The 22,151-nt window shown below is 40.2% G+C and overlaps 2 protein-coding genes across 24 annotated transcripts in view; one reads left to right on the forward strand and one right to left on the reverse strand.

Moving 5' to 3' along the window:
- The window catches only part of ERI2 (ERI1 exoribonuclease family member 2), a 29,085-nt gene extending 23,461 nt beyond the window's left edge, over positions 1 to 5,624 (reverse strand). For 8 of the 19 annotated variants that reach the window (XR_010836549.1, XR_010836551.1, XR_010836548.1 and 5 more), the window contains exons 1-5: positions 5,435 to 5,624; positions 2,845 to 2,912; positions 2,675 to 2,758; positions 2,009 to 2,136; positions 1,213 to 1,369 (exon numbers count right to left, since the gene is read on the reverse strand). Coding sequence is in view for 13 of the 19 variants with exons in the window: in XM_067013283.1 (XP_066869384.1) it covers positions 1,213 to 1,369; positions 2,009 to 2,136; positions 2,675 to 2,758; positions 2,845 to 2,912; positions 5,435 to 5,523 (526 nt within the window). In the remaining 6 variants the exon portion in view is untranslated. Of the gene's footprint in view, positions 1 to 1,212; positions 1,370 to 2,008; positions 2,137 to 2,642; positions 2,759 to 2,844; positions 2,913 to 5,434 lie in introns of all 19 variants that reach the window. The other 11 variants (XR_010836553.1, XR_010836552.1, XM_059036985.2 and 8 more) reach the window with 9 other exon arrangements.
- Positions 5,522 to 22,151, forward strand: part of REXO5 (RNA exonuclease 5) — a 43,211-nt gene continuing 26,581 nt past the window's right edge. The window contains exons 1-8 of one of the 5 annotated variants that reach the window (XM_067013273.1): positions 5,522 to 5,600; positions 5,995 to 6,139; positions 10,857 to 10,969; positions 11,939 to 12,065; positions 13,154 to 13,250; positions 17,079 to 17,222; positions 19,527 to 19,615; positions 20,792 to 20,907. In XM_067013273.1, the coding sequence (XP_066869374.1) occupies positions 5,999 to 6,139; positions 10,857 to 10,969; positions 11,939 to 12,065; positions 13,154 to 13,250; positions 17,079 to 17,222; positions 19,527 to 19,615; positions 20,792 to 20,907 (827 nt within the window). In that variant the 5' untranslated portion in view covers positions 5,522 to 5,600; positions 5,995 to 5,998. Of the gene's footprint in view, positions 5,716 to 5,994; positions 6,140 to 10,856; positions 10,970 to 11,938; positions 12,066 to 13,153; positions 13,251 to 17,078; positions 17,223 to 19,526; positions 19,616 to 20,791; positions 20,908 to 22,151 lie in introns of all 5 variants that reach the window. The other 4 variants (XM_059036969.2, XM_059036968.2, XM_059036967.2 and 1 more) reach the window with 4 other exon arrangements.

Raw genomic sequence — 22,151 nt, forward strand, 5'->3', positions numbered from 1 at the left:
ATATACTACATATGGTATATATAACATACTATATAATATGTAAAAGTAAGATTTAATTGCCCTGGTAATATCTAACAATTTTTCATAACTTACTATTAAGAAATTAGGCTGGTAACTAAGTCTCAAAATGATTTCTTAAAAACCCACTAAAACACAGATATTTCAGAAAGAAGAGTAAGGTGTCACATTACAAGGCTTAAATGGAAACAATTATCTGCTTTCAACATTCTAAAAAATATTAATGTAATTGAGAAACCAAACATCTTACAGGGACCCTTTTGGGCTATACCCCACAGGCCTGCAAGCCCTGTACTTGCCCAACCTCAATACAGAATAAAGAGCCCGAATCAGTGACACAGACATCAAGGATTTAATGAACAGGGGGATCATACATGTCTGAAGCAAGGCCTTGGAGGGACACTCCACCACGTGAAGCAGATGGCAGCAGTCTTCTGCTAAGTGTTAACAGTCACAGGGGGAATTGACACCAGGTTGGCTCATGAGTTCCCAGGGAAACCAGCTGAGAAGCAAGCCCTTATGCCCCTTTGATAAGCTATCATGGTGGAGATATTCTGATCTAAAGATTAGAACAATCACTAGCTGGGGCCAGTGGCAAGTATGTATTAAGAGGGGAGGTCAGGCATGTGAGTAGGGTATAAGTAAAGCAGGGACTAGTCAATCAGGGGATGTACAGAGAACAAGAGAACAGCCATCTTGAGTGGCCTGATCATACAGACTCAAGACTATCAGTGCTATGCTATCAATGGCACAGCACTGCTATTAATGACTATTAATGGGAATGCTCTAACATGGGCATAGAAAAGGTCTACTTTAAATGGCTCATTTTTTCCTTGATGTCTACATTAGAAGTGTGAGAGTATAAAAGCAAAGGTTGCGAGTTGAATAACGACTCTTTTTTTTCAAAGTTGTAGAAAATAGCATGCTAAGAGTTTTCACCAGTCTTTGCCTGGATTCAGGAGAACAGAGAGGAGCAGTCTAGAAAGATTATTTAAAGTTAGGGCTTAAATTTTTAAGGCATTTAAAACATTTTAAATATGAATAAATTTACTTTTCTTGGTTAACATCTGCTAGACACTTAGATTTCTTTTCGTGGCCCAGGAAGCTAACAAGTATAATTCCTACCAGAAATAAAGAATTACATGGTGGCAACACTACTCATTTATGATTGATAGATACAACTTTTTTTTTTACCTGACCAAGTAACAAATGCACATAATTTTACTTCAGAAGTAGAAATATCTGAAACCCTAGTAGCGAAAATAATTTTCTTCTGTTGCTGAATCTTCTGAATCCATTTACAGAACTGAGATAAGCAAATCTTCAGAGGGACTCCGTCATCAACTTGAGCCTGAATAGAGTCATAAAATCTGAATTCAACAACTGAATTCCATAATTCTTGAGTACATAAGTGGGCAGTGTGGGGGGGATATACAACAAAGAAGAAATTCTAACTGGCAAAGAGTTCATCTAGTGAAAAGATGTTAAAACACATGGGAGACAAATAATATAATGGTTAGAATTCTGCAAGGTAAGAAAAATTCAGTTGATCAATCTAAATCACACAGAGATACAATAAATATCTCGACTGACAAAAATTTGATGTCACTTAATTTCCATAAAATATGGAAATTGATATCTTTATAACACTGTTCTTTCTTTTTTTTTTTTGGCCACACCACGTGGGATCTTAGTTCTCTGACCAGGGATTGAACCTGTGCCCTCGAAGTATAGCGTCTTAACCACTGGACCGCCAGTACAGCACCTTAACCACTGGGAAGTCCAATTCTTTCTAATTTTTAAAGATTCCAGTGGGCTTTGGAGGGGACATTATTTCTCCGAACAGTGAATAAATCTAATTCCAAATGGCATATAGCTTTTATTTTCTTTTTGAAACTGATTTCCGAATTTTAATATCTGCATCTCGCCTGCTTGTTTTTTGTTGGGGTGGGAAGATGAGAAGAGAAGTGAGGAAAAGAGAAGGGAATACCTGCTTTATGCCTGTTAGTTCCATGCAAAATTCAGAAAGAATTGGATGTTCCTGAGGCTGAACATAAGCATGGAACTCAGATTCAATCTCTCCAGTTGATGTGTTTAGCAATATAGCTGGAAATTCAACTACATGAAAGAATCACCAATTGACACTTGAATATACAATTGTTAAATTAATGCTGCAATCAATCTAAATTAAATATATATTACCATCATATAGCATTCATTATTAAACAATCATTGTTTTAGTAAAAGCATATTAAAATGACCAAAGCAGTGTAATGTAATGGTTAAAGTTATGCCAAGGAATAAGTTAAACTATTAAAGTTACAGGTTTATCTACTTAAAACTCTTGAATATATTTCCATAATTAAATATGAAGACCATATGAAAATTGAAACATACTTCTTTTTGCAAAGGCATTATGTTTTTTTCAGTTTCTATGCAATTGAGATTTTGTATATAATCCTAAAATAATTATTTTATATGATGACACATTTAGGTACTAGGTTTTTGGGTTTTTTTGTCAAGTCAGATTTTATAGTAAATTACCAATTAATAGATCATTTTGTTTTCTTTAACTGTTAACTGTTTTATATTTATAAACTTTAAAGTAACTTATCTAGTGTTACCTTTGGCCATTCGCAGTCAAGTTCAGACTTACTTATTTCCTGGCTACGGTGGCGTTTCCCATCATTCCAACAAGTCGACTCAAAATCAATAACAATTAAGTAGTGAAACAACTGCTCTGCAAAAGATCAGAGTGTCCTTATGTTTTACCACTGTTAAAAATGCAAGGCTACAGAAAATAAAGAAATGAAGCACACTACTTACTAGATTTGCTTCTTCCTAGATTTCCATTTGCTGGTGCAATTGACTTTCTCCTAATTAATCCAAGCTGCCTAAAAATGTAAAACAATCCAGGTATGCTCAACAAACTCATTCATACTCCTGCTTATATAAGCTAACAAACTGATGGTATAACCCTCATTATTAATGGATTAATCTATTGTAATTGAGAGGAAATTGAACTAGACTGGTTCTTTGCACTCTTTTGACTTTAGTAGTCATTCTACTTGCATGGGCCTCAAAGTGCATATTTGCAAACTTAGACCAATTCTTTGTGCTCCCCTTATTTTACAGTAATACTGAGGAACTCAAGTGATTTTAAAGATGCATTGAAAAGCTAAGTTACTTTTGCTTTTGCATTTTTCAAGCCCTTGCTATGTGTACAGCACAGCTGAGAGGAGACAGGGCAGGTCCAGTCTTCTAAGAGCTTAAAATATCTGGGTAAAGAAACAAAATATCCATAGCAAACTACTGAAAGGTAATATATAATAAAGGATCCTTAAGGGCAACATGCTAAGTCCACAGAAAGGGAAGAGCTTGTTACCTGAAAATTGTGCTCCCCTCTTGGTGGCTGTCAAGCCAAAAGATACAACCAAGGCAAAGAGTGGGAGAAGGGGGTCTTCCCTGGTGGCTCAGTGGTTAAGAATCTGCCTGCCAATGCAGGGGACACAGGTCTGAACCCTGCTCCAGGAAGATCCCACATGCTGCGGAGCAGTTAAGCCCGTGCGCCACAACTACTGAGCCTGTGCTCTAGAGCCAGTGAGCCACAACTACTGAGCCCACGAGCCACAACTACTGAAGCCCACAGGCCTAGAGCCTGTGCTCCGCAACAAAGGCAAGCCACAGCAATGAGAAGCCCGCGCACCGCAATGAAGACTAGCAATCACTCTCTGAAAACTTGAGAAAGCCCTCGTGCAGCAATGAAGACCCAACGCAGCCAAAAATAAATAATAAAATAAAATAAAGTAATTTTAAAAAAAAAGAGGAGAGGGAAGGATTTATTACTCGCAGCAAGTAAGTAGAACAGCGGGAATCCTTTCCAAAGCAGTGTTTCTCTCAATTGCAAAATTGGGGAAGTTGTCAGCTAAGGGTACATGCATATTCATGAAAGATTCCAAGCTTTAGCTGATAGAAGTCAAGAGGGTCAAAAAAGGTCAACATCATCATCCCTTGGGTTCCAGCTGATCTGGTGGTTGAGCGCCTCAGGCTAATCTTTACCACTGAAACAGAACTAGGAATCTTTGTGTGTGTGTGTGTGTGTGTGTGTGTGGCCGCACCACGTAGCTTGCAGGATCTTAGTTACTCAACCAGGGATCGAACCCGTGCCCGCTGCAGTGGAAGCGTGAAGCCCTAACCGCCGGACCACCAGGGAATTCCCTGAACCAGCGGTCTTTACAACTAATTTATTATCTTTGCCACTGTTGGTTCTCTTGCCTAATGTTTCTGCATTCTTTTGTTCCTTTAATATCATTACTTACTGAGACTTTCAAGGACAAGCATCGTGTCCAGGCTTAGATTACAAAATGGCTTCGGCCAAAAATGGCTTCCCTTGGGCTTCACCTGGTGGCGCAGTGGTTGAGAGTTCGCCTGCCGATGCAGGGGACACGGGTTCGTGCCCCGGTCCGGGAAGATCCCACATGCCGCGGAGTGGCTGGGCCCATGAGCCATGGCCGCTAAGCCTGCGCGTCCGGAGCCTGTGCTCCGCAACGGGAGAGGCCACAGCAGTAAGAGGCCCGCGTAACGCAAAAAAAAAAAAAAGGCTTCTCTTATGTTAAGAAAGCCATGCCTGGTTCTCTTTCTCCAGGGAACCCCTACCCTAACTGCTTACATGCTTACTGAGGTCCTAAGTGCCCTGAGACAAAACTACTGTGCTAAGGAGAGTTTAACTAGGTAGACACCTCCTGTTCTAGTTTTTTGTTTGACCTGTGATGGGGAGTTGAGAATAATGGGTAACACCTACTGACTGCTTACTACATAGTAGGCACTGAACTAAGATGGTGATCTCCTTTCATCCTCAACAACTGTACAAAGTAGTCACTTTTGCTACCTATATTTAATGGATGAGAAAACGAACTCAGCAATTTGCCAGAAAACACATATTTAGTCTGTGAACCAAGGATCATCCAACTGTGAAACCCATGCTATCCACTAATGCGTTATACTGCTATTAATCACAAACGTGAACAGCGTGTCCAAGAATCAGGAAAAAGGCCACAATGATTCACATTGTGAATTAAACGGATCACGAGCAAGTGGTGGGGTGAACGGCGGTCGGGGCTCCCTGAGACCTCCGAACAGCCCTCCAGGGTCGTTCTTAATAGTTTCCCAAGGCCTGGTATAGGCGGACTGTGGCTCAAGGGCACAGAGTCGAGAGCCTTGGTCCTTCCACGCTCGCGCAGAGGGCTGCCTGAGGCTCGAGACTGAGGTCTAGGCAGAGTCCTTTCAGCCTGGGATGGCTAGTACAGGTTGGGACGTCCGAGCTGCAGAGAATGGAGGCTGACACTGCGGACTCTGACGCGGACGCCAGCGCTGGACCAGGACCGAACCCCGCGCCGCCCGGAGCCCCCTAACGTACCTCGCAAGCCTCTTGGTCGCCATTCCCGACGCTCCTTTCTCTTCACAGCCCAACTGCCGGAAGTCGCTGTACTCCCACTTCCGGCCCATTCAAACGCCGCGCGCCGCTGAGGAGGCAGCTACACGGTCGGCTCCGCCCGAGGCTGAGGCAGCGGCGGCGGTTATCGGTGCTCTCCGCCCTGCTTCTCTTCGGCGTCTTCGGGGAATCTGGCGCGTGGGGAGTGGTTTGGGCAGGGAAGCAGCTAGACAGCGCCCCCCTTCCCTCTTTTCCAACGGGCGGAGGCGCGTTTGCGGTTGGGGAAGCGTATCGAATCCGGCCTCCGGCGTCAACTGTAAAGCCGTTTGGCTTCGTGCGGCGTGGTTTTCTGCGCCGCGTTAACGGGGAAGACCGTTGGCACCCTCCCTTTCCGCGGCGGGCGGGGAGCGCTTCGTAGACTGAATTAAGGAGAGGATCTGAGGAGGGTTGTAGGCTGTCGAAGCCCTTGTGCTCCCCACTCAGGAGACGGCCCGGGCCATCTGGGCGTCGTGGTTTTCTCATCTCTAACCGACCTTTCTCCACAGGCTCATGGAGCCAGAGAAGGAAAAGACCGGGAGGACCCCCAAGAAAGGCAGGAAGAGGAGGCGGGTCCCGAATAAGCTGGTCGGGGCGTCTGAGGTGATGAGAGACCGTTCGGATCTTGAGGAGAGGCAGCAGCCCGAGGCCAAGGTGAGCAACGGGGGATCCCGAATGGGCGGCCCGAGGCAGTTTGGAGCTCCCAAATGATAATACCGTACCACATACCTTAGGGCTGATATTAGCGGTTTAAAACAGGTATTGTGCCTGGCACAGGAGAAGAATGTTCGTTCAACAGATATTTATTGAAGTCTTCTGTATGCCAGGAATTGCTCTAGCTTCTGGAAGTATCCCAGTGCATAAAAGCACAAAATCCCCTGCACTCGTGCAATTTACATTTTATAGGGAAGTAAGATTGATGATCATCTCTATCATTTACTGAGAGCTAAATAATGCCTTTCATCCCTTTAGTCATCAGATTTCTATTGTCTTCCTAGGCACTTGGGGTACATCAGTGAATAAACAGAGATCGCTACTACCTTTCTAGTGGAGAGAGAAAGAAGATAAACAATAGATAATGATAAATCAGTTATATAGAAGGGAATTAGTGCTATGAAAACGTTTTTTAAATGGGATTCCTTTTTTTGGGGGGCCTAGCCGATTGGCAAAGCGATTTTTTAAAGGTTAACGTGGTAGAAAGTCGAAGGAAGTTCACAATCTCATCACTTTATTTTGAAACAAACTTAAAGAAAATTTGCAAGGACAGTATCAAAAACTACCCACTAGCCAACATTTGAAAGTACTGTAGTTGCTTACAGAATGCCTCCCCCCACCCATATTTTAGTGTTTACCTATTTCCTACAAACAATCTACATAACTAAAATGCAACCATCAAAATCAGGAAATAACATGGATATATTGCTACCATCTAATACTCAGACCCCATTCAAGTTTCTCCAGTTGTTCTAATAATGTCCCTTTTAGCAATAAGATCAAGTCTAGAATCATGTGTTACAGTTAGTTGTCATGTCTCCTTCAATCCAAACAACTGTTCAGTCTTTTCTTTGACATTTGTGACATTACTACCTTTGAAGAATCCTGGACCATTTATTTTGTAGAAGTTAGGTTTGTTTGTTTCCTCATTAATTAGATTCAGATTATACATCTTTGGCAGGAATATCACAGAAGTGATAATCTGTTCTCTTGTATTTTATCAGGTTGTACACAAGTTTGATTTGTCCCATTACTGGTGATGTTAACCTTGATAACTTGACTAAGAAAGTGTGTGCTAAACTTCTGTAAAGTTACTCTTTTTCTCTGTTATTTTGTGGGGAGATGCTTCCTCATTAAACTTGCAGTTTATTCATTTTTTTATTAGTATGAATTTGTGGATACCTATTTTATTCATTGAGTTATCCATTACTGTATTTATTTTGCTGCTCAAAATATCCCAGATTTGGCCATTAAGCTAGCTTTTGTGTCACTTTAACATGACCCCATCATGCTTGAGCATTTCCTTATTTTTCTGGCACAAAAAGATGTTCCAGACTCTTCTGTGCTTTCCCTGCCCCAGCCCTGGAATCGGCCACTTCTTCCAGGAGACTTAGTTCTTTTTAGTGGAGAGAAATCATTTAGAAATCAAGATCTGGGTGCTAGATGTGTTTATTGCTATTGATATGTCACTACTCCCAAAAAGAGAGCTAGGAAATATGTGTGTATATGTTTATACACACGTACGTATGTTTACATTTAAATATTTTTCTGTATACATATTGAAAAACTATGAATTCATATCAATATCTCTACTTCCAATCCAATTCCACAGGGTTCATTCTAGTTTTCTCCCTTTTCATATTTATAACTTCCTTATATAACAGTGAGAAACCTGACTCCCATTATCTTCAATATATTTGATCAGTCCCCCATTGCTGCCATTGCCCCACACCCTCACACCTTCCTTACCCTGCTTGGGCCCTTGTCATTCTGCATCTTATACCAGGTCTCTCTCCTATGTGAATGCTTTCATTGCTGCTGTGACAAGCTACTACCCTCATCCCTCTCACATGGACACCCACACCCTTTTCAGGCTTTGAATTCGGTGACAGCCCTATTTGTCCCTCAGCATTGATGCCCTCCTTACCGTAAACAATTTCTGACATCTGATACCAGCCTCACTGCTCTCCAGTTGCCACTGCATGGATGCCCTCCCCATACCGCTGAGGCTTTGACACTTCACATTGGGCCACTGTCCTGCATATATATCCTGGTTCCTACCCCTAGTCCTGGGCTTTCTCCCCTATAGGATGCTCTCCTCACCCTGCTCAGCCTTTGACATCACATGTTCGGCAACCATGATTACTCACTGCTATATAGATTCCTTACTCATACATTATCAATATCATACAGTTTTGTTTGGTAAATATAAATTGGTATATTCTTTCAGGAGTTAGCAATATTGTCAGAATATAAGATATACATGCTTATTTTGACCAGGAATTTATCCTGAGAAAATAGGTATACAAGGATGCTTATCATAATGTTCATAATTTTTTAAAACAACAACAGTGTCATCAATAGGGAATTTTTTCAAATAAATTATAAGTTTTAATTAAATTGAAAGAGTGGACTATTATTAAAATTGACTTTTGTTATGTTTAACAGATATGGAAAGATATTTACAGATTATTATTATTTTTTTGGCCACACTACACAGCTTGTGGGATCTCTGTTCCCTGACCAGGGATTGAACCTGGGCCATGGCAGTGAAAGTGCCTAGTCCTAACCACTGGACTGCTAGGGAACACCCCAATTTTTTATTTTTTTATTTATTTTTTATTGGTGGTGGGAGTTGGTTACAAAACAATGTAAAGTATAATCCCTTGGGAAACTTACAAAGTAGAGATGAAAAGAGTTTGGGCTTTGCAGCCTGCATTCTAGTCTTGGTTCTGCCACTTATCTGTTCCTCCATTTCTTTTTTTAAATTTTATTTTTTATTATTTATTTATTTTATTTTTGGCTGCGTTGGGTCTTCATTGCTGCGCACGGGCTTTCTCTAGTTGCGTCAAGCAGGGGCTACTCTTCATTGTGGTGCGTGGGCTTCTCATTGCGGTGGCTTTTCTTGTTGTGGTGCACGGGCTTAGTAGTTGTGGCTTGCAGGCTCAGTAGTTGTAGTGCACGGGCTTAGTTGCTCCGTGGCACATGGGATCTTCCTGGACCAGGGCTCGAACCCTTGTCCCCTGCTTTGGCAGGCGGATTCTTAACCACTGTGCCACCAGGGAAGCCCCTGTTCCTCCATTTCTTTATCTGTAGCTTGCATTCTCGTCTTGGTTCTGCCACTTATCTGTTCCTCCATTTCTTAATCTGTAAAATGGGGATAACAGTAGTGCCCACTTGAGAAGACTTAAGAATTAAATGATTTAATAGATATAAAGTGCTCAGAACTGTAAATGACTAATAATAATTGTTAAACATTAGCTTTAAACAGTCACAGGGGAAAATAACAATAATAATAATAATACCTGGTGTTTAAGTACTTATCTTAGGGTATGTCAGGCACTGGCCTCAGTACATTGCACTTACAATGTCATTGGTCTTCCCAGTAATCTCATGAGGTAGAATTGTAGTTATTCTGTAAATGAAAGAACCTTAGTCTTAGAGAGGTCAAGGCACTTGTCCCTAAGCTCTTAACATCTTAAGGCACTTAAGATGGTAGAGCTTTGGGAGACTTCCCTGGTGGTCCAGTGGTTAAGAATCCACCTTCAAGTGCAGGTACGTGGGTTTGATCCCTGGTCTGGGAACTAAGATCCCACATGCTGTGGGGCAGCTAAGCCCACGCATTGCAGCTACTGAGCCTGCGCACTCTAGAGCCTGCCCACCACAACTAGAGAGCCTGTGTGCTGCAACTACTGAGCCCGTGCGCCACAATGAAAGATCCCTCATGCTGCAACGAAGATCCTGCATGTCGCAACTAAGACCCGATGCAGCCAAATAATTAAATAAAATTTTTTTTAAAAAATGGTAGAGCTTGGTATTTGAACTCAGGTAGTGTGACTCCAGGGCTTGAGCTCCTAACCACTATTACTCTGCTGTCTCCCAGACCAAAATGAAAGTGGTATTACTTGTACTTGAATTGTACAAATACAGGTGACTTACTTTCACTTATTGTGTTTTATCTGTTTTACCCTTCTCTATTATCTGACTCTTTTTTAACAAGCATGAATTACTTTAATAACTATATGTAAGTACAAAGCTATTTTAAGGAGAGGCTTAAAGTCTGACTCCTTAGGTTAGACCACATTGATCATCTATGAACTGGCTCCCACTTCTCCTCTCATATCTCTATTGCTCTGCAACATGCAGTCTTGACTGGAGCCAAACCAAACTAAGTGTTTAGACACAATGTTTCCTCCTACCTGGCTGACTCATTATTTTCAAGGTTCAAGTCCATTATTTTCATCTCAGTGATGCTATCTCCAAAACTCTCCAATCCCCAAGGCAGTTAGTTAGCCTCTTTTGCTCTCCCTTACCTTTATAGTAGCACCCACATTATATTGGAATTACCTGTTTCTGCATTTTTCCCCCCTAGTAGAATGGACTTCTTGAGAGCATGAGTCATGTTTTATTCATCCTGCTATCCCTAGCACATAACCAAGTGTCTATAATTAAGGTTCTGTATCAGTGTTTATTAAATATCCTATTAATAATGTCATATCACAGGTTGTTGTTTTAGAACTTCACTTCTAATTCGTAAGAACCCTCCTTATGTTTAGAGTCTGCTAAAATAATAGAAACTAGAATATTTTAAAATTTGCTGTGTTTTGTTGTTGTTCTTTATAATCATAATTTGTTATACTCTGATTTATCTTTGCAGAAAGCCCGCTTATCTACCATTTTATTTACTGAAAACCGTGAAATAACTCATGACCAGCTATGTGAATTGCTGAAGTATGCAGTTCTGGGCAAATCCAGTGTTCCTAAACCTAGGTATGAGAAGAACGTAAATGGTGGGTATAGACCTGAGGTTTCATATTGGTATCTAGAGGACCATGTCTACCTAACGTTTTCTGTTTGCCCCACAGAATGTCCTAAATTTTTTTTTTACAAAGTTGCCAACAATTTAAATTGAGAGTCCCTTTATATCCATATTTTTTACTTCTTCGAAAAACTCTGGCAACTGTCCCTATGGCAACAATTTGTTGAAGTTGAATAGTGGCCTCCTGTTATAGATGTACACTTCAGTGTTCCACCTGGTCTGCTTCCTTTATTTACAGTATCTGTCTGGCTGCTATAGGTACTTTGGTTTATAACCTCCAGTGGAGACCTGATTGAAGTAACATGATCATGTATTAAGAATCCCAATCTTTTTTCTTCTTTTACAAATCAAAGGCAAAGAGAATTTTACTATTCTGATATCCTCAATGCCATTATTAAATGTCAAATGAAAATTGCATTTCTATATGTACCAATACACAGTAGAGAGATTTTCATATGTACACTTCCGCCTGGGGGTGGAGTGGCTACATACCTCAAAAGCCCGCTTCTGCCTTAACAGATACTATCATTGCTCTGTCACTTTATCTGAACTGGCTTTCTGGAAGCCGGTCATGTTACTGGCTTAAGGAGGACTGTAGAGCAGATTGGGATCTTGAAGATATGCGTTTGTAAACTGAGCTTAATTAGTTCCAATTTAAAACAAATCTTAATAGAATTTTGGATTTGAATGCATTGTGTTTCACTTGGTATTATACTTGATTTGAATGGAATAAATAATTATCTCGAGATCTTTATTTGAATTCTGTGCAGTAATAGCTGTTCTCCATTTCCAGGCATTCAGTGAATGATGATAAACTCCAATATCTGTTTGCTCAGTGCTTTTTTCACACTTCCCTTCTGTATGTCTGTAACTGATTTGATGGTATCAGTCTTAGCTTTGTTGTTTTGATTTTTCAACAGCTGGTGCCAGCTTTTTCACCAAAACCACCTGAACAACGTGGTGGTTTTTATACTGCAGGGAATGAGTCAGCTACACTTTTACAGGTTCTATTTGGAGTTTGGGTCTCTCCGAAAGACATTCAGACACGTAAGTTAAGAAAACTTTGTATTTGGACCTGAGTCAGGTCCTCACACTCAGAGATTAGTGCACATGTCTCGAATTGTGCTCCTTGGCAACCTGATTGAACAAGCAATAGAAGTTGTAGAAAGCTAAAAAGATTACGCTTGATACCTGAGATTTGATTGTTGAAATTAGATTTATCTCTGATTTTTTTCTTTGGTAATCTAGGCAAAACCCTTAATCCCAGATTGCAGTCTAGTTCCCAGATTGTAGTTGATATTGTCACATTTTATTTGGGCTTTGGCGTTTTCAAAACTTGTAAAATTTACATAAAATCTATATTTTTTGGCCTCTCTTGACAACATCACAAGATTAGGTTCCCTTAAAACAGTATCTGGAGCTGAATAGCAACTGTCTTTAGAAAGGGCATGTGCTCTCCATTTTACCATAGCCTCCTCCATTCTTTATCAGACTGTTTGATCCATTTACCCCTGAGAGCATTTGAATTGGTGAGCCCTAACCTAACCCCCTTGGGTCTCCATTTTCTTTTTTGCTTTCATTTATTGAACACTATCTATGTGCTAGGCCCGATATTAATCATACTGTATGCATCATCTTTAATTCTTACAATAGTCCTACAAGAGGTACTTTTTTATTCCCATTTTATACATAAGGAAACTAAGTAACACACCCAAGTTACAGCTAGTAAGTGGAATTTACAGCTGGAATTGAAGCCCAGGTGAGCCTGAGACTTGAACTCTCAATCTCATTGCTTTTCTGTGTCATCCACCTGGCATGTTATCCACTAAAGTAACAGATATGAAAGTGCTTTGAAAAATATAAGGAACTTTGCTTTTCTAAGTTATACATTTTTGTAATGTTTGTTTCTTTTGTATACTGTGTAATTAGAGAAGCAAAGAAAACTTCTGGGGTAGGATAAATGTGGCTTCACTTATTTAGTCACTTTTACAATTTAAGGGAACAGTCCTCATTTTACAGTGCAAACAATTAAGGTCCAGATCTTTCATAGCACTGAGCTGACAATAAAAGTCTAGGTTTGACAGTATTTTAACTGTTTTCAAGCATTTTTGTAAAAACCTATTATGTATTTTCAGAAGTTCTGCTTGTCTCCCCCATCATCTGATTTCCTAGCTGATATCATTGGGCTGCAAAAGAAACAAATAATTGGGGATCTGCCTAAAGGAATGGAAGGTATGACTATAAGTAACTTAAGCAGAAAAGCAATTTTGTGTGTGTGTGTGTGTGTGTTTTAAGGAAAAAATGGGTAAGTACCAAAGGGGATAAGGTAGCCAGAAACATAACCAGGGTTCATGCCTCAGAAATCATTTGGTTAGGTTAGATAGCTAAGTCTGCTCCCTGGATATCACTGACACTGGACTCAAACTGTCACTGGGTCTTTGTACCCACAAGTGTACACATGGGAAGGAAGATCTTGCTTTTGACTAATGTAGGGGATAGTCACTAATACTACTCACAGTGGGAAATAGACAGATTTGGATGCTGGCCAGCTAAAGTATAAATATCCATGATAGCAGTGTTTTTCAAACTGGGTTGTGTCTTGTTAGCAAGTTATAGCTGACCTTCTCTTTTGGGGGGAGAGGAGGTGAGTGATGGAATAGACCTCAATAGTTCATTGCACATAGTAAGGTAAGTATTGTTCAATAATGCTTTTTGTATGTTTGTTCAGAAATAATTAAATTATTGAATAGTTGCACTGAGGGGACAGGAAAAAGTGGTGAGGAATAACTAGTGATTCCTTTCCATATCCTCCATGACTGTGTTTCCTGTTATCTTCTGTCTCAAAAGCATCTAACTTCCTGCCTTTCCATTCCCCTTTCCTTCTAATAGATGTCCATATCGGACCTGCAGCTTTGTTTAATTTGACCTCCACTGTATTTTAAACATCTTTGAGTGAATAACAGAGTAGTCATTATGAGATTCAAAACTCAGGTAAAGACATTGAGTTGTAAAAGAAAGGATGTAATCAGAAAAAAGAAATTGATGTGACTGAAGAATATAGATTGTTGAGGATGATTAGGGGGAGGAGATGGAATAAGAGGGCGGGTAGAGGCTTAGAGGTATGTTAAATCTTTGTCTTGCAGGCTGTAAATGCCATGCTAAGTACTCTGGATTTTATCCTGTAAGCATTGAGGAGCTAGAGGGTTATAGCTACTTCTCTGTCCTCCTAAGGATTTTGCTTCATTTTCCCAACCTAAATAAATATCGAAGTCCCCGAGATATAGTCCATACACTTTGATTTTTCTTCAGTTCTCTTTTGAAATATTCATCTGTTCTTCCCCAGTTTATCCATTACTCTTCTGTGGATAACTCCTCTGTCTTTAGGTTTGATATCCCAAACGCCAGGCCTGCATTTTCAACTGCCTGCTGGTTGTTGCTACCTGGATACTCCACTGTACCCTCAGTCATAGCATATATAAAAGCATTTTTCTCAGGCTTCCCTGGTGGCGCAGTGGTTGAGAGTCCACCTGCCGATGCAGGGGACATGGGTTCATGCCCCTGTCCGGGAAGATCCCACATGCCGCAGAGCGGCTGGGCCCGTGAGCCACAGTTGCTGAGCCTGTGCATCCGGAACCTGTGCTCCGCAACGGGAGAGGCCACAACAGTGAGAGGCCCATGTACCAAAAAAAAAAAAAAAGCATTTTTCTCATCCCTAAATAATAGACTCCCAACTTCAAATCCCCTTTTCTGTTGGTACTGTTTTTCTCTAAGCCACCAGTATTGAATTTTAGAATTACTTTTCTTTTGGCTCCCCATACCCAATCTTCATGGTTCATTCCCTTTGCTATTAAGAATCTATTCAAATGTTACTTTATCAGAGAGACCTTCCCTGATTATAAAATATATGACATTAACCCTTTTCCTGCCCCAGCACTCCCTTTCCTCCTTTTTCTCCTTTACTTTTCTCCATAGTCCTTATCCTCACCTGCTATATTATTTATTTGTTTGTTTATTGTCCATCTTCCCAACTAGAATTTAAGATAATTTTGTTAATTTTGCTCATTGGGGAATCTACTGGCTAGAGCAATGCCAGGGATATAATAAGTACTCAGTAAATATATTGTTGACTGAATTGAATTACCCTGTCACTATGCTGTACCAGTTTTTCCTTTTTTGTTTGTTTGTTTGTTTTGCGGTACGTGGGCCTCTCACTGCTGTGGCCTCTCCCGTTGTGGAGAACAGGCTCCGGACGTGCAGGCTCAGTGGCCATGGCTCACGGGTCCAGCCGCTCCGCGGCATGTGGGATCTTCCCGGACCGGGGCACAAACCAGTGTCCCCTGCATCGGCAGGTGGACTCTCAACCACTGCGCCACCAGGGAAGCCCCAGTTTTTCCTTTTTTAAAGAAATATTTATTTGTTTGCACTGGGTCTTAGTTGCGGTTTGTGGGCTCCTTAGTTGTGGCAGGCAGACTCCTTTAGTTGCGGCTTGAGAGCTCCTTAGTTGTGGCATGAGAACTCTTAGTTGAGGCATGCATGTGGGATCTAGTTCCCTGACCAGCGATCGAACTCAGGCCCCCTACATTGGGAGCGCAGTCTTAACCCGTGCCCCCTGCATTGGGAGCCAACAGGGAAGTCCCTCTACCAGTTTTTCTTGTGTAATGTTTCTTTCTTATAACCTTTTTCCTCCTTCCATCATCTTAAACCAGACTCTTTTTTTTTTTTTGCCAGAATTATTGCAAAGTCATTTCTCATTTCTCTCTCTACTTCATTTTCCACATATCTTTGAGGTTGATCTTTCTTTTTTTTTTTTTTTTTTTTCCGGTACGCGGGTCTCACTGTTGTGGCCTTGCCCGTTGCAGAGCACAGGCTCCGGACACGCAGGCTCAGCGGCCATGGCTCACGGGCCCAGCCGCTTCGCGGCATGTGGGATCTTCCCGGACCGGGTCACGAACCCATGTCCCCTGCATCAGCAGGCGGATTCTCAGCCACTGCGCCACCAGGGAAGCCCTGATCTTTCTTAAAGTACTGTTTGCTTATGCCACTTCCCTTCTCAGGAACTTTCTGTTGCTCCACCTTATATATGGAACGATGGACTAAAGTTCAAACTCTTGAGCCTGGCATTCGCAATGGTCTACAATTCACTTTTATCCTCCTCTTTCAACCTTGTTTCTTATACTGCTCTTCTACAAAGACCGTTTTTTCTCCCCGACTGGTCTAGTCACTACCATACCAAGTTTGCTTTGCACATTTCTGTCTTACCTGGGATGCCCTCTTTCCTTACTTCTGATTCTTTGGCTCTTTTGGTTGCAAGGACCAGGCACTCACTGAGGCCACCTTAAGTGAGAGGGTATTATTTGAAGGATGCATGTGGACTAGAAAGTCATCAAGAATCTAAGTGCCTCTGGTGAAGAGCTGTTCTCCATCCCTTTCATGGCATCTTAGCTTCTTTGTTTTCTGTTCTAACTGGTGTGTTCTCTTTATTTCCTAGTTCAGTTCTGGAAGCAAGCAATCTGATCAGCTTAGCTAATTACCCTTGTCCCTTTTGAGCATGTCTTGACAAGGAATATCAAGTCACTGGTCAGTTTATAGATGGCTCCCTCTTTAGCCAAATCCCCACTCTTAATCCAATCAGTAACCAGCCCTGCGTAAAGAACCAGCACCCCTGCTGGTGCTTGAGCAAGTGGTTAGGGGTGCAGTAGATTTAGCTAGAATGGGCTATTAGGAGTGGCAGACACTAACGGACTGGTCTAATACACCAAATATCTGAATTCTGCCTTTTCTTTAAGACTCAGCTAATCTTCTCTTGAACCATCTCTAACCATCTCAGCCAGTATATTCTCCCTTTCCTTTTATAGCTTTCATTATTATAACCCATTTGAGACTTATTTTCTCTTTGTGTTCTTTATAAGTGTATGAGAGTGCAAGCTCCTTTAAAGTTGGGGCTGGGTCTTAAAAATCTTTGGTCTTCATCATGCTTACCCTATACAACATTAAAAGGATATGTCCTTTGAGGCCTCTTAAACGCAGATTCTAACATATGTATGATTGTCCTTGCTTCAGGGTCTTTACCTTCTTCCAGCTCAGAAGTCAGCATCATCCTGCAGAATGACCCCATCGTTCAAAAGTATGGCTCTAAGAAAGTAAGCTTGACCAGATGCCTTCTCACAAAGGAGGAAATGAAAATGTATCACTTTCCATTACAAGGTTGGTTTAGATTTAACCTGATGTTGGTAACAATGGAATATCTATCAGTTTATTTAAAAATATTACTGTTGAAAGTTCATTTTTATGGGCTGCTTTCCAAGTGATTTATTCCATCTTCTACTAAAGAGGAAATACTTTCAGTGCAATGTTTCCTAAAGTGTAGGATGTGTACCATTATTGATTTTAGGTAGTATGTAAACATGACCTTAAATATTGTGGGAAAATTATTCCTTTTTCATTTTTCTTTCATTCCTTGGTATATTGAAAAAAAGTCAGTATGTCTTTAAAACTTTAACACTTCTCTGGTACTTCTAATCCTCCTCCCACCCATCCCACCCCCATTTTCTTTAATAAATAGGACAAGTCTAGGCTCAGAGCCTTGGTCCGTTATGTAGCAAGAATTTAATAAAAATTCTTTTATTTATTACCTCTTAATCACAGCAGTCATGTTAAAATTCCTTAAAAAAAAAAAAAGCCCTATTGAGTTATGATTAACCTACCATACAGTTCACCCATTCAAAGTATACAATTTCAGTAGTTTCTAGTATGTTTACAGTTTTTCAACCATCACCACAACCAATTTAGAACATGTTCATCACCCCAAAAGAAACCTGTACTATAGTTTCCTCCCAGTGCCTTTTAGCCCTAGGCAACTATTAATTACTTTCTGTTAATAGATTTACCTATTGTGAATATAAATGGAATCATACAATATGTGGTCTTTTGTAACTGGCTTCTTTCACTTAGCATCAAATTTTCAAGGGTCATCCATGTTGTAGCATGTATCATTACTTCATTTATTTTCATTCTAATGATATTCCATGTATGGTTATACATTTTATTTATCCAGTCATCAGTTGATGACATTTGGGTTGTTTCCACTTTGGGGCTGTTATAAATAATGCTACTTTGAATATTCAGATACAAGTTTTTGTGTGGACATATGTTTTCATTTTTCTTGAGTATATACCTAGGAGTAGAACTGCTAGATCCTATGGTAACTCTATGTTTAACCTTTAAGGAACTATCAGACTGTCTTACAAAGCAGCTGCACCATTTTACATTCCCTCCAGCAATGTATAAGGGTTCCAGTTTCTGCACATCCTTACCAACACTTGCTATGCTCTGCCTTTTTGATTATACCCATCCTAGTGTGTATGTGAAGTAGTATCTCATTGTGATTTTGGTTTGCATTTCTCTGATGGCTGATGATATTGAGCATCTTTTTATATGCTTATTGGCCATTTGTATATTTTTTCAGATCCTTTGTCCATTTCTTAATTGGGCTGTCTTTGGGGAGTTAATAGTTCATATATCATAGTATTGCCATGAGGATTAATTGAGTTAATGTACAAAATGAGCTTAGCATGGGGCACATAGTGCTTTAAAAAAGTACTAATAATATAGATAAGGAGGGCAGCACGTATAATATCTCCAGGATTTGGGGGTACTCCTTTCTGGTCTAGACTGTATTTTGATTCTTTTAATTGTAATCAGTTGAAAATTTCAGGGTACTGTGACATAGAAACTGGTCAAAGCTTTTCATACTCCCCTTAGTTTCTTGTCAAATAAGATCTAGGTATTACCTTTACTGTTTCAGCCTCTATCTGAAGGTAGGAATCTTCAATGATTCAGACACTTGGGCCTCTGAGCTGAATGTGCCTGATTATTGACTTAGAGTACACAATGGAAGGGGTACCCTCAGCCTATATCTGAGCCTCTGTAGGGAATTTTCAGGCTATGATTCCAGAAAATGAGGCACGTTTCTACAGAGAGATCTTGGAGAAATTTTAAGGGTAGAGTTGAGTACAAGAGTGTATATGGTGAATGTTAAACATTCTGCCTACCATGAAATCCTTTTAAATCTCTGCTATGATGGAATCTCATTCCTACTTTTTCTTGTTTTATTTAGGAAAGAAAGATGCCACATGCAGTCATTTGCATACTTTATTCATCCTTCCTTAGTGCCTACATGGGAAAGGTCCAGTGACTTTGGATTTAGCCACAATTTAATTATAATTTCTAATAAGGAGGAAAATATTGTTACTTGGTAACTGCAAAGAAGTCTAGGCCCTCATATCTCCAATAACAGCAGCCTACATTATTCTACCAAAATGTAAAAATGAGTAGATGGAGAAAAAATTAAGGACAGACATTGTCTCTTATTTAATTTTATATTTCAAGTGTCTGACATAGAGAAGGTGCCCCACAAACGTGGTATCTCAGTTTCCCCTGGATGAATATAGGAGTAATTTTTACAATTTCTAGTTCTAAAGGCAAATATTTTACTCCTTTTTGTCCTAGGTTTTCCTGACTGTGAAAACTTTGTGCCTACAAAATGTTGTGGTCCTATAACCGACAACAGTCCTCTCTTTGGGCTTGACTGTGAAATGGTAAGTACTGCTTTTGATTTTTCAGCTAGAGTGTTGCAAACTAGGGTCTAGTTTTCTTGAGTGTGTTCAGTTCTAGTATTCAGTTTAAATAACTGAAAGTAGACCCATTTAATCACATTTTAGAAAAACTGGATCTTTGCTCCAGGATGAGAAATAAATATCACATAAGTTTTCTAACTAGTTGATATATTTAATCTAATTTTTGAATATTACTAGAAGTTGATTACTTCTGTCTTTTGAACAAGTGTTTTGTTGTTGTTGCCTTGAAGACTTTGCCTGAATTACCATTGGTTTGGCTTAGTTTTACACATTTAAGATTAGAAGTAGGATTTTCCTGCTTAAACTCCCGTTGTGTTTTACTTTGTCTAATTAGTAAGTCTCCTTTCAGAGGCAGTGTATCCGCTCTCACTTAGTACTCAAGTAACAGTTTCTCAACACTGAACAGAGTGGCTAAGAGCTAAGGATTTGGAGTCTGTCGTATCAGGGTGTGTATCCTGGCCTTGCCTGTCACCTTGGACAAATTCCCTAATTCTCCCTCTGTGAAGCAGGGATAATATGAGAGGCTACTTCATGGGGTTATTATGAGGTGGTATATAAAATGCTTAGTATTACATTAGATAATAGAGTGCGCTAATAATTATTTTTTGTGGTACTTAGCATAATACTGGATTGTAGTACACAGTAAATAGTACAATTATAATTGATGTTATTATTTCTGTCCCTCTGGGGCACATCCTTCCCAGAGAAATTGTACTGTGTTGGTTACTTTTTTTTTTTTTTTTTTTGTGGTACGCGGGCCTCTCACTGTTGTGGCCTCTCCCATTGCGGAGCACAGGCTCCGGACGCGCAGGCTCAGTGGCCATGGCTCACGGGCCCAGCCGCTCCGCGGCATGTGGGATCTTCCCAGACTGGGGTACGAACCCGCGTCCCCTGCATCGGCAGGCGGACTCTCAACCACTGCGCCACCAGGGAAGCCCCTGTGTTGGTTACTTTAAGTGTAATGTTCAACAGCCTGCTTAGCTTTAATTTCATTCATATTGGATTCTCTAGTCAGCAAAAGGCTGTGCCATTGTCGCAGAGTAGATTAGAGTAGATGGCAGTTGATGTAGTCTTGAATAATGAGAGGAAGCAAGAGTTTCCACAGTTTAGCAGCCTATCTACATCCTGGTCTTTCAGTGCCTGACATCCAAGGGGCGAGAACTAACACGCATCTCATTGGTTGCTGAAGGAGGCTTCTGTGTTATGGATGAACTTGTTAAACCTGACAACAAGATTGTGGACTACCTCACCAGGTATTTTTCACCCTGCCTCCAGCTCTCTATAGCTGTCAGACTAGAGTGGAATGAGACTTAACAGGAATAGCCTGTAGCTTCTGTTTAGTTAGGTATTATCTACTTATTTATTATCAAAGAAAAGGCTGGGGTGCTACAACCAGAAATTTTAATACTGAAATTGCACAATGTCGGTATTTAATGCTCTTACCTTTCTTGCTCTCTAATCTTCCTGTGACCTAAGTCACCAGAATATTATCTTCCTTGTCATAGAATCTGACAGTTGTAATCGTTATCTAGCAACTTCCAAACAGCTTTGCTCTCTGATGAGACCCCATCTGAAAAATCTGCAAATCTTCTTCTGGCAGTCAAATGATTTTAGAGCTTAATCTGCCTTGACCTCAGAAACAAAAACAAAACTAAGTGTTTCCACAACAGAAATTTGAAGCTCAAAAATTTTCCTCTGTCTTTCCAAAGATTAGCAAGTAATTTCAGAATGTACACCCTACAGTGATTAGGCAAAGAAAAACCAGTGAAACATTACCGTTGCTGCCCATTGTAGTTGCACCTATCAATTCATGCTTACTTAGGCACAGAGAGGCCATGATGATGATAAAGACTCTGCTGTTGGCAGACATGACAATTAGACAATATTTTTAGGGAAGAATCATATGTGACAAAGATGTATGTATAAGGGTATTTGTCATAGTATTGCAGAAATATGGGACTATGAATGAAAGTAGGGGGTTGGTTAGAATGTTATATTTATCTATGGAGTACTCTAACCATTTAAAAGGATGTACTGAAATAGATTTATTGATGTGAAAACTTGTTCATGATATATAGCACATGTTATGATCATATTATAAAGTAGCATAGGCATTATGATTGCTTTTTCTGGGGCTGTGCCATGTGGCTTGCAGGATCTTAGTTTCCTGACCAGGGATTGAACCCATGCCGGTGGCAGTGAAAGCATGGAGTCCTAACAACTGGACCGCCAGGGAATGCCCATGATTATATTTTTATAAAAATGAAACATATACATGAATATATATGTTTCAAAAAATATGATAGAATATTTACCTAAAGTGTAAAAAATGATCTCTGGGTGGTAGGATTATGGGCAGTTTTTAACTTCTTCTTTGTTATTTGATTTTCAACCTTGTTACACTGAGCATTTATTAATTTTTTATTAATTTTTAAAAATATTCTTTTTGAAATGACTTTCCGGGGAGGAAAGCTTATTTATATCCTGGTCTGTCCAT

The sequence above is a fragment of the Kogia breviceps genome, chromosome 14 (genome assembly GCF_026419965.1).
Source record: "Kogia breviceps isolate mKogBre1 chromosome 14, mKogBre1 haplotype 1, whole genome shotgun sequence".
NCBI classification, from domain to species: domain Eukaryota; kingdom Metazoa; phylum Chordata; class Mammalia; order Artiodactyla; family Physeteridae; genus Kogia; species Kogia breviceps.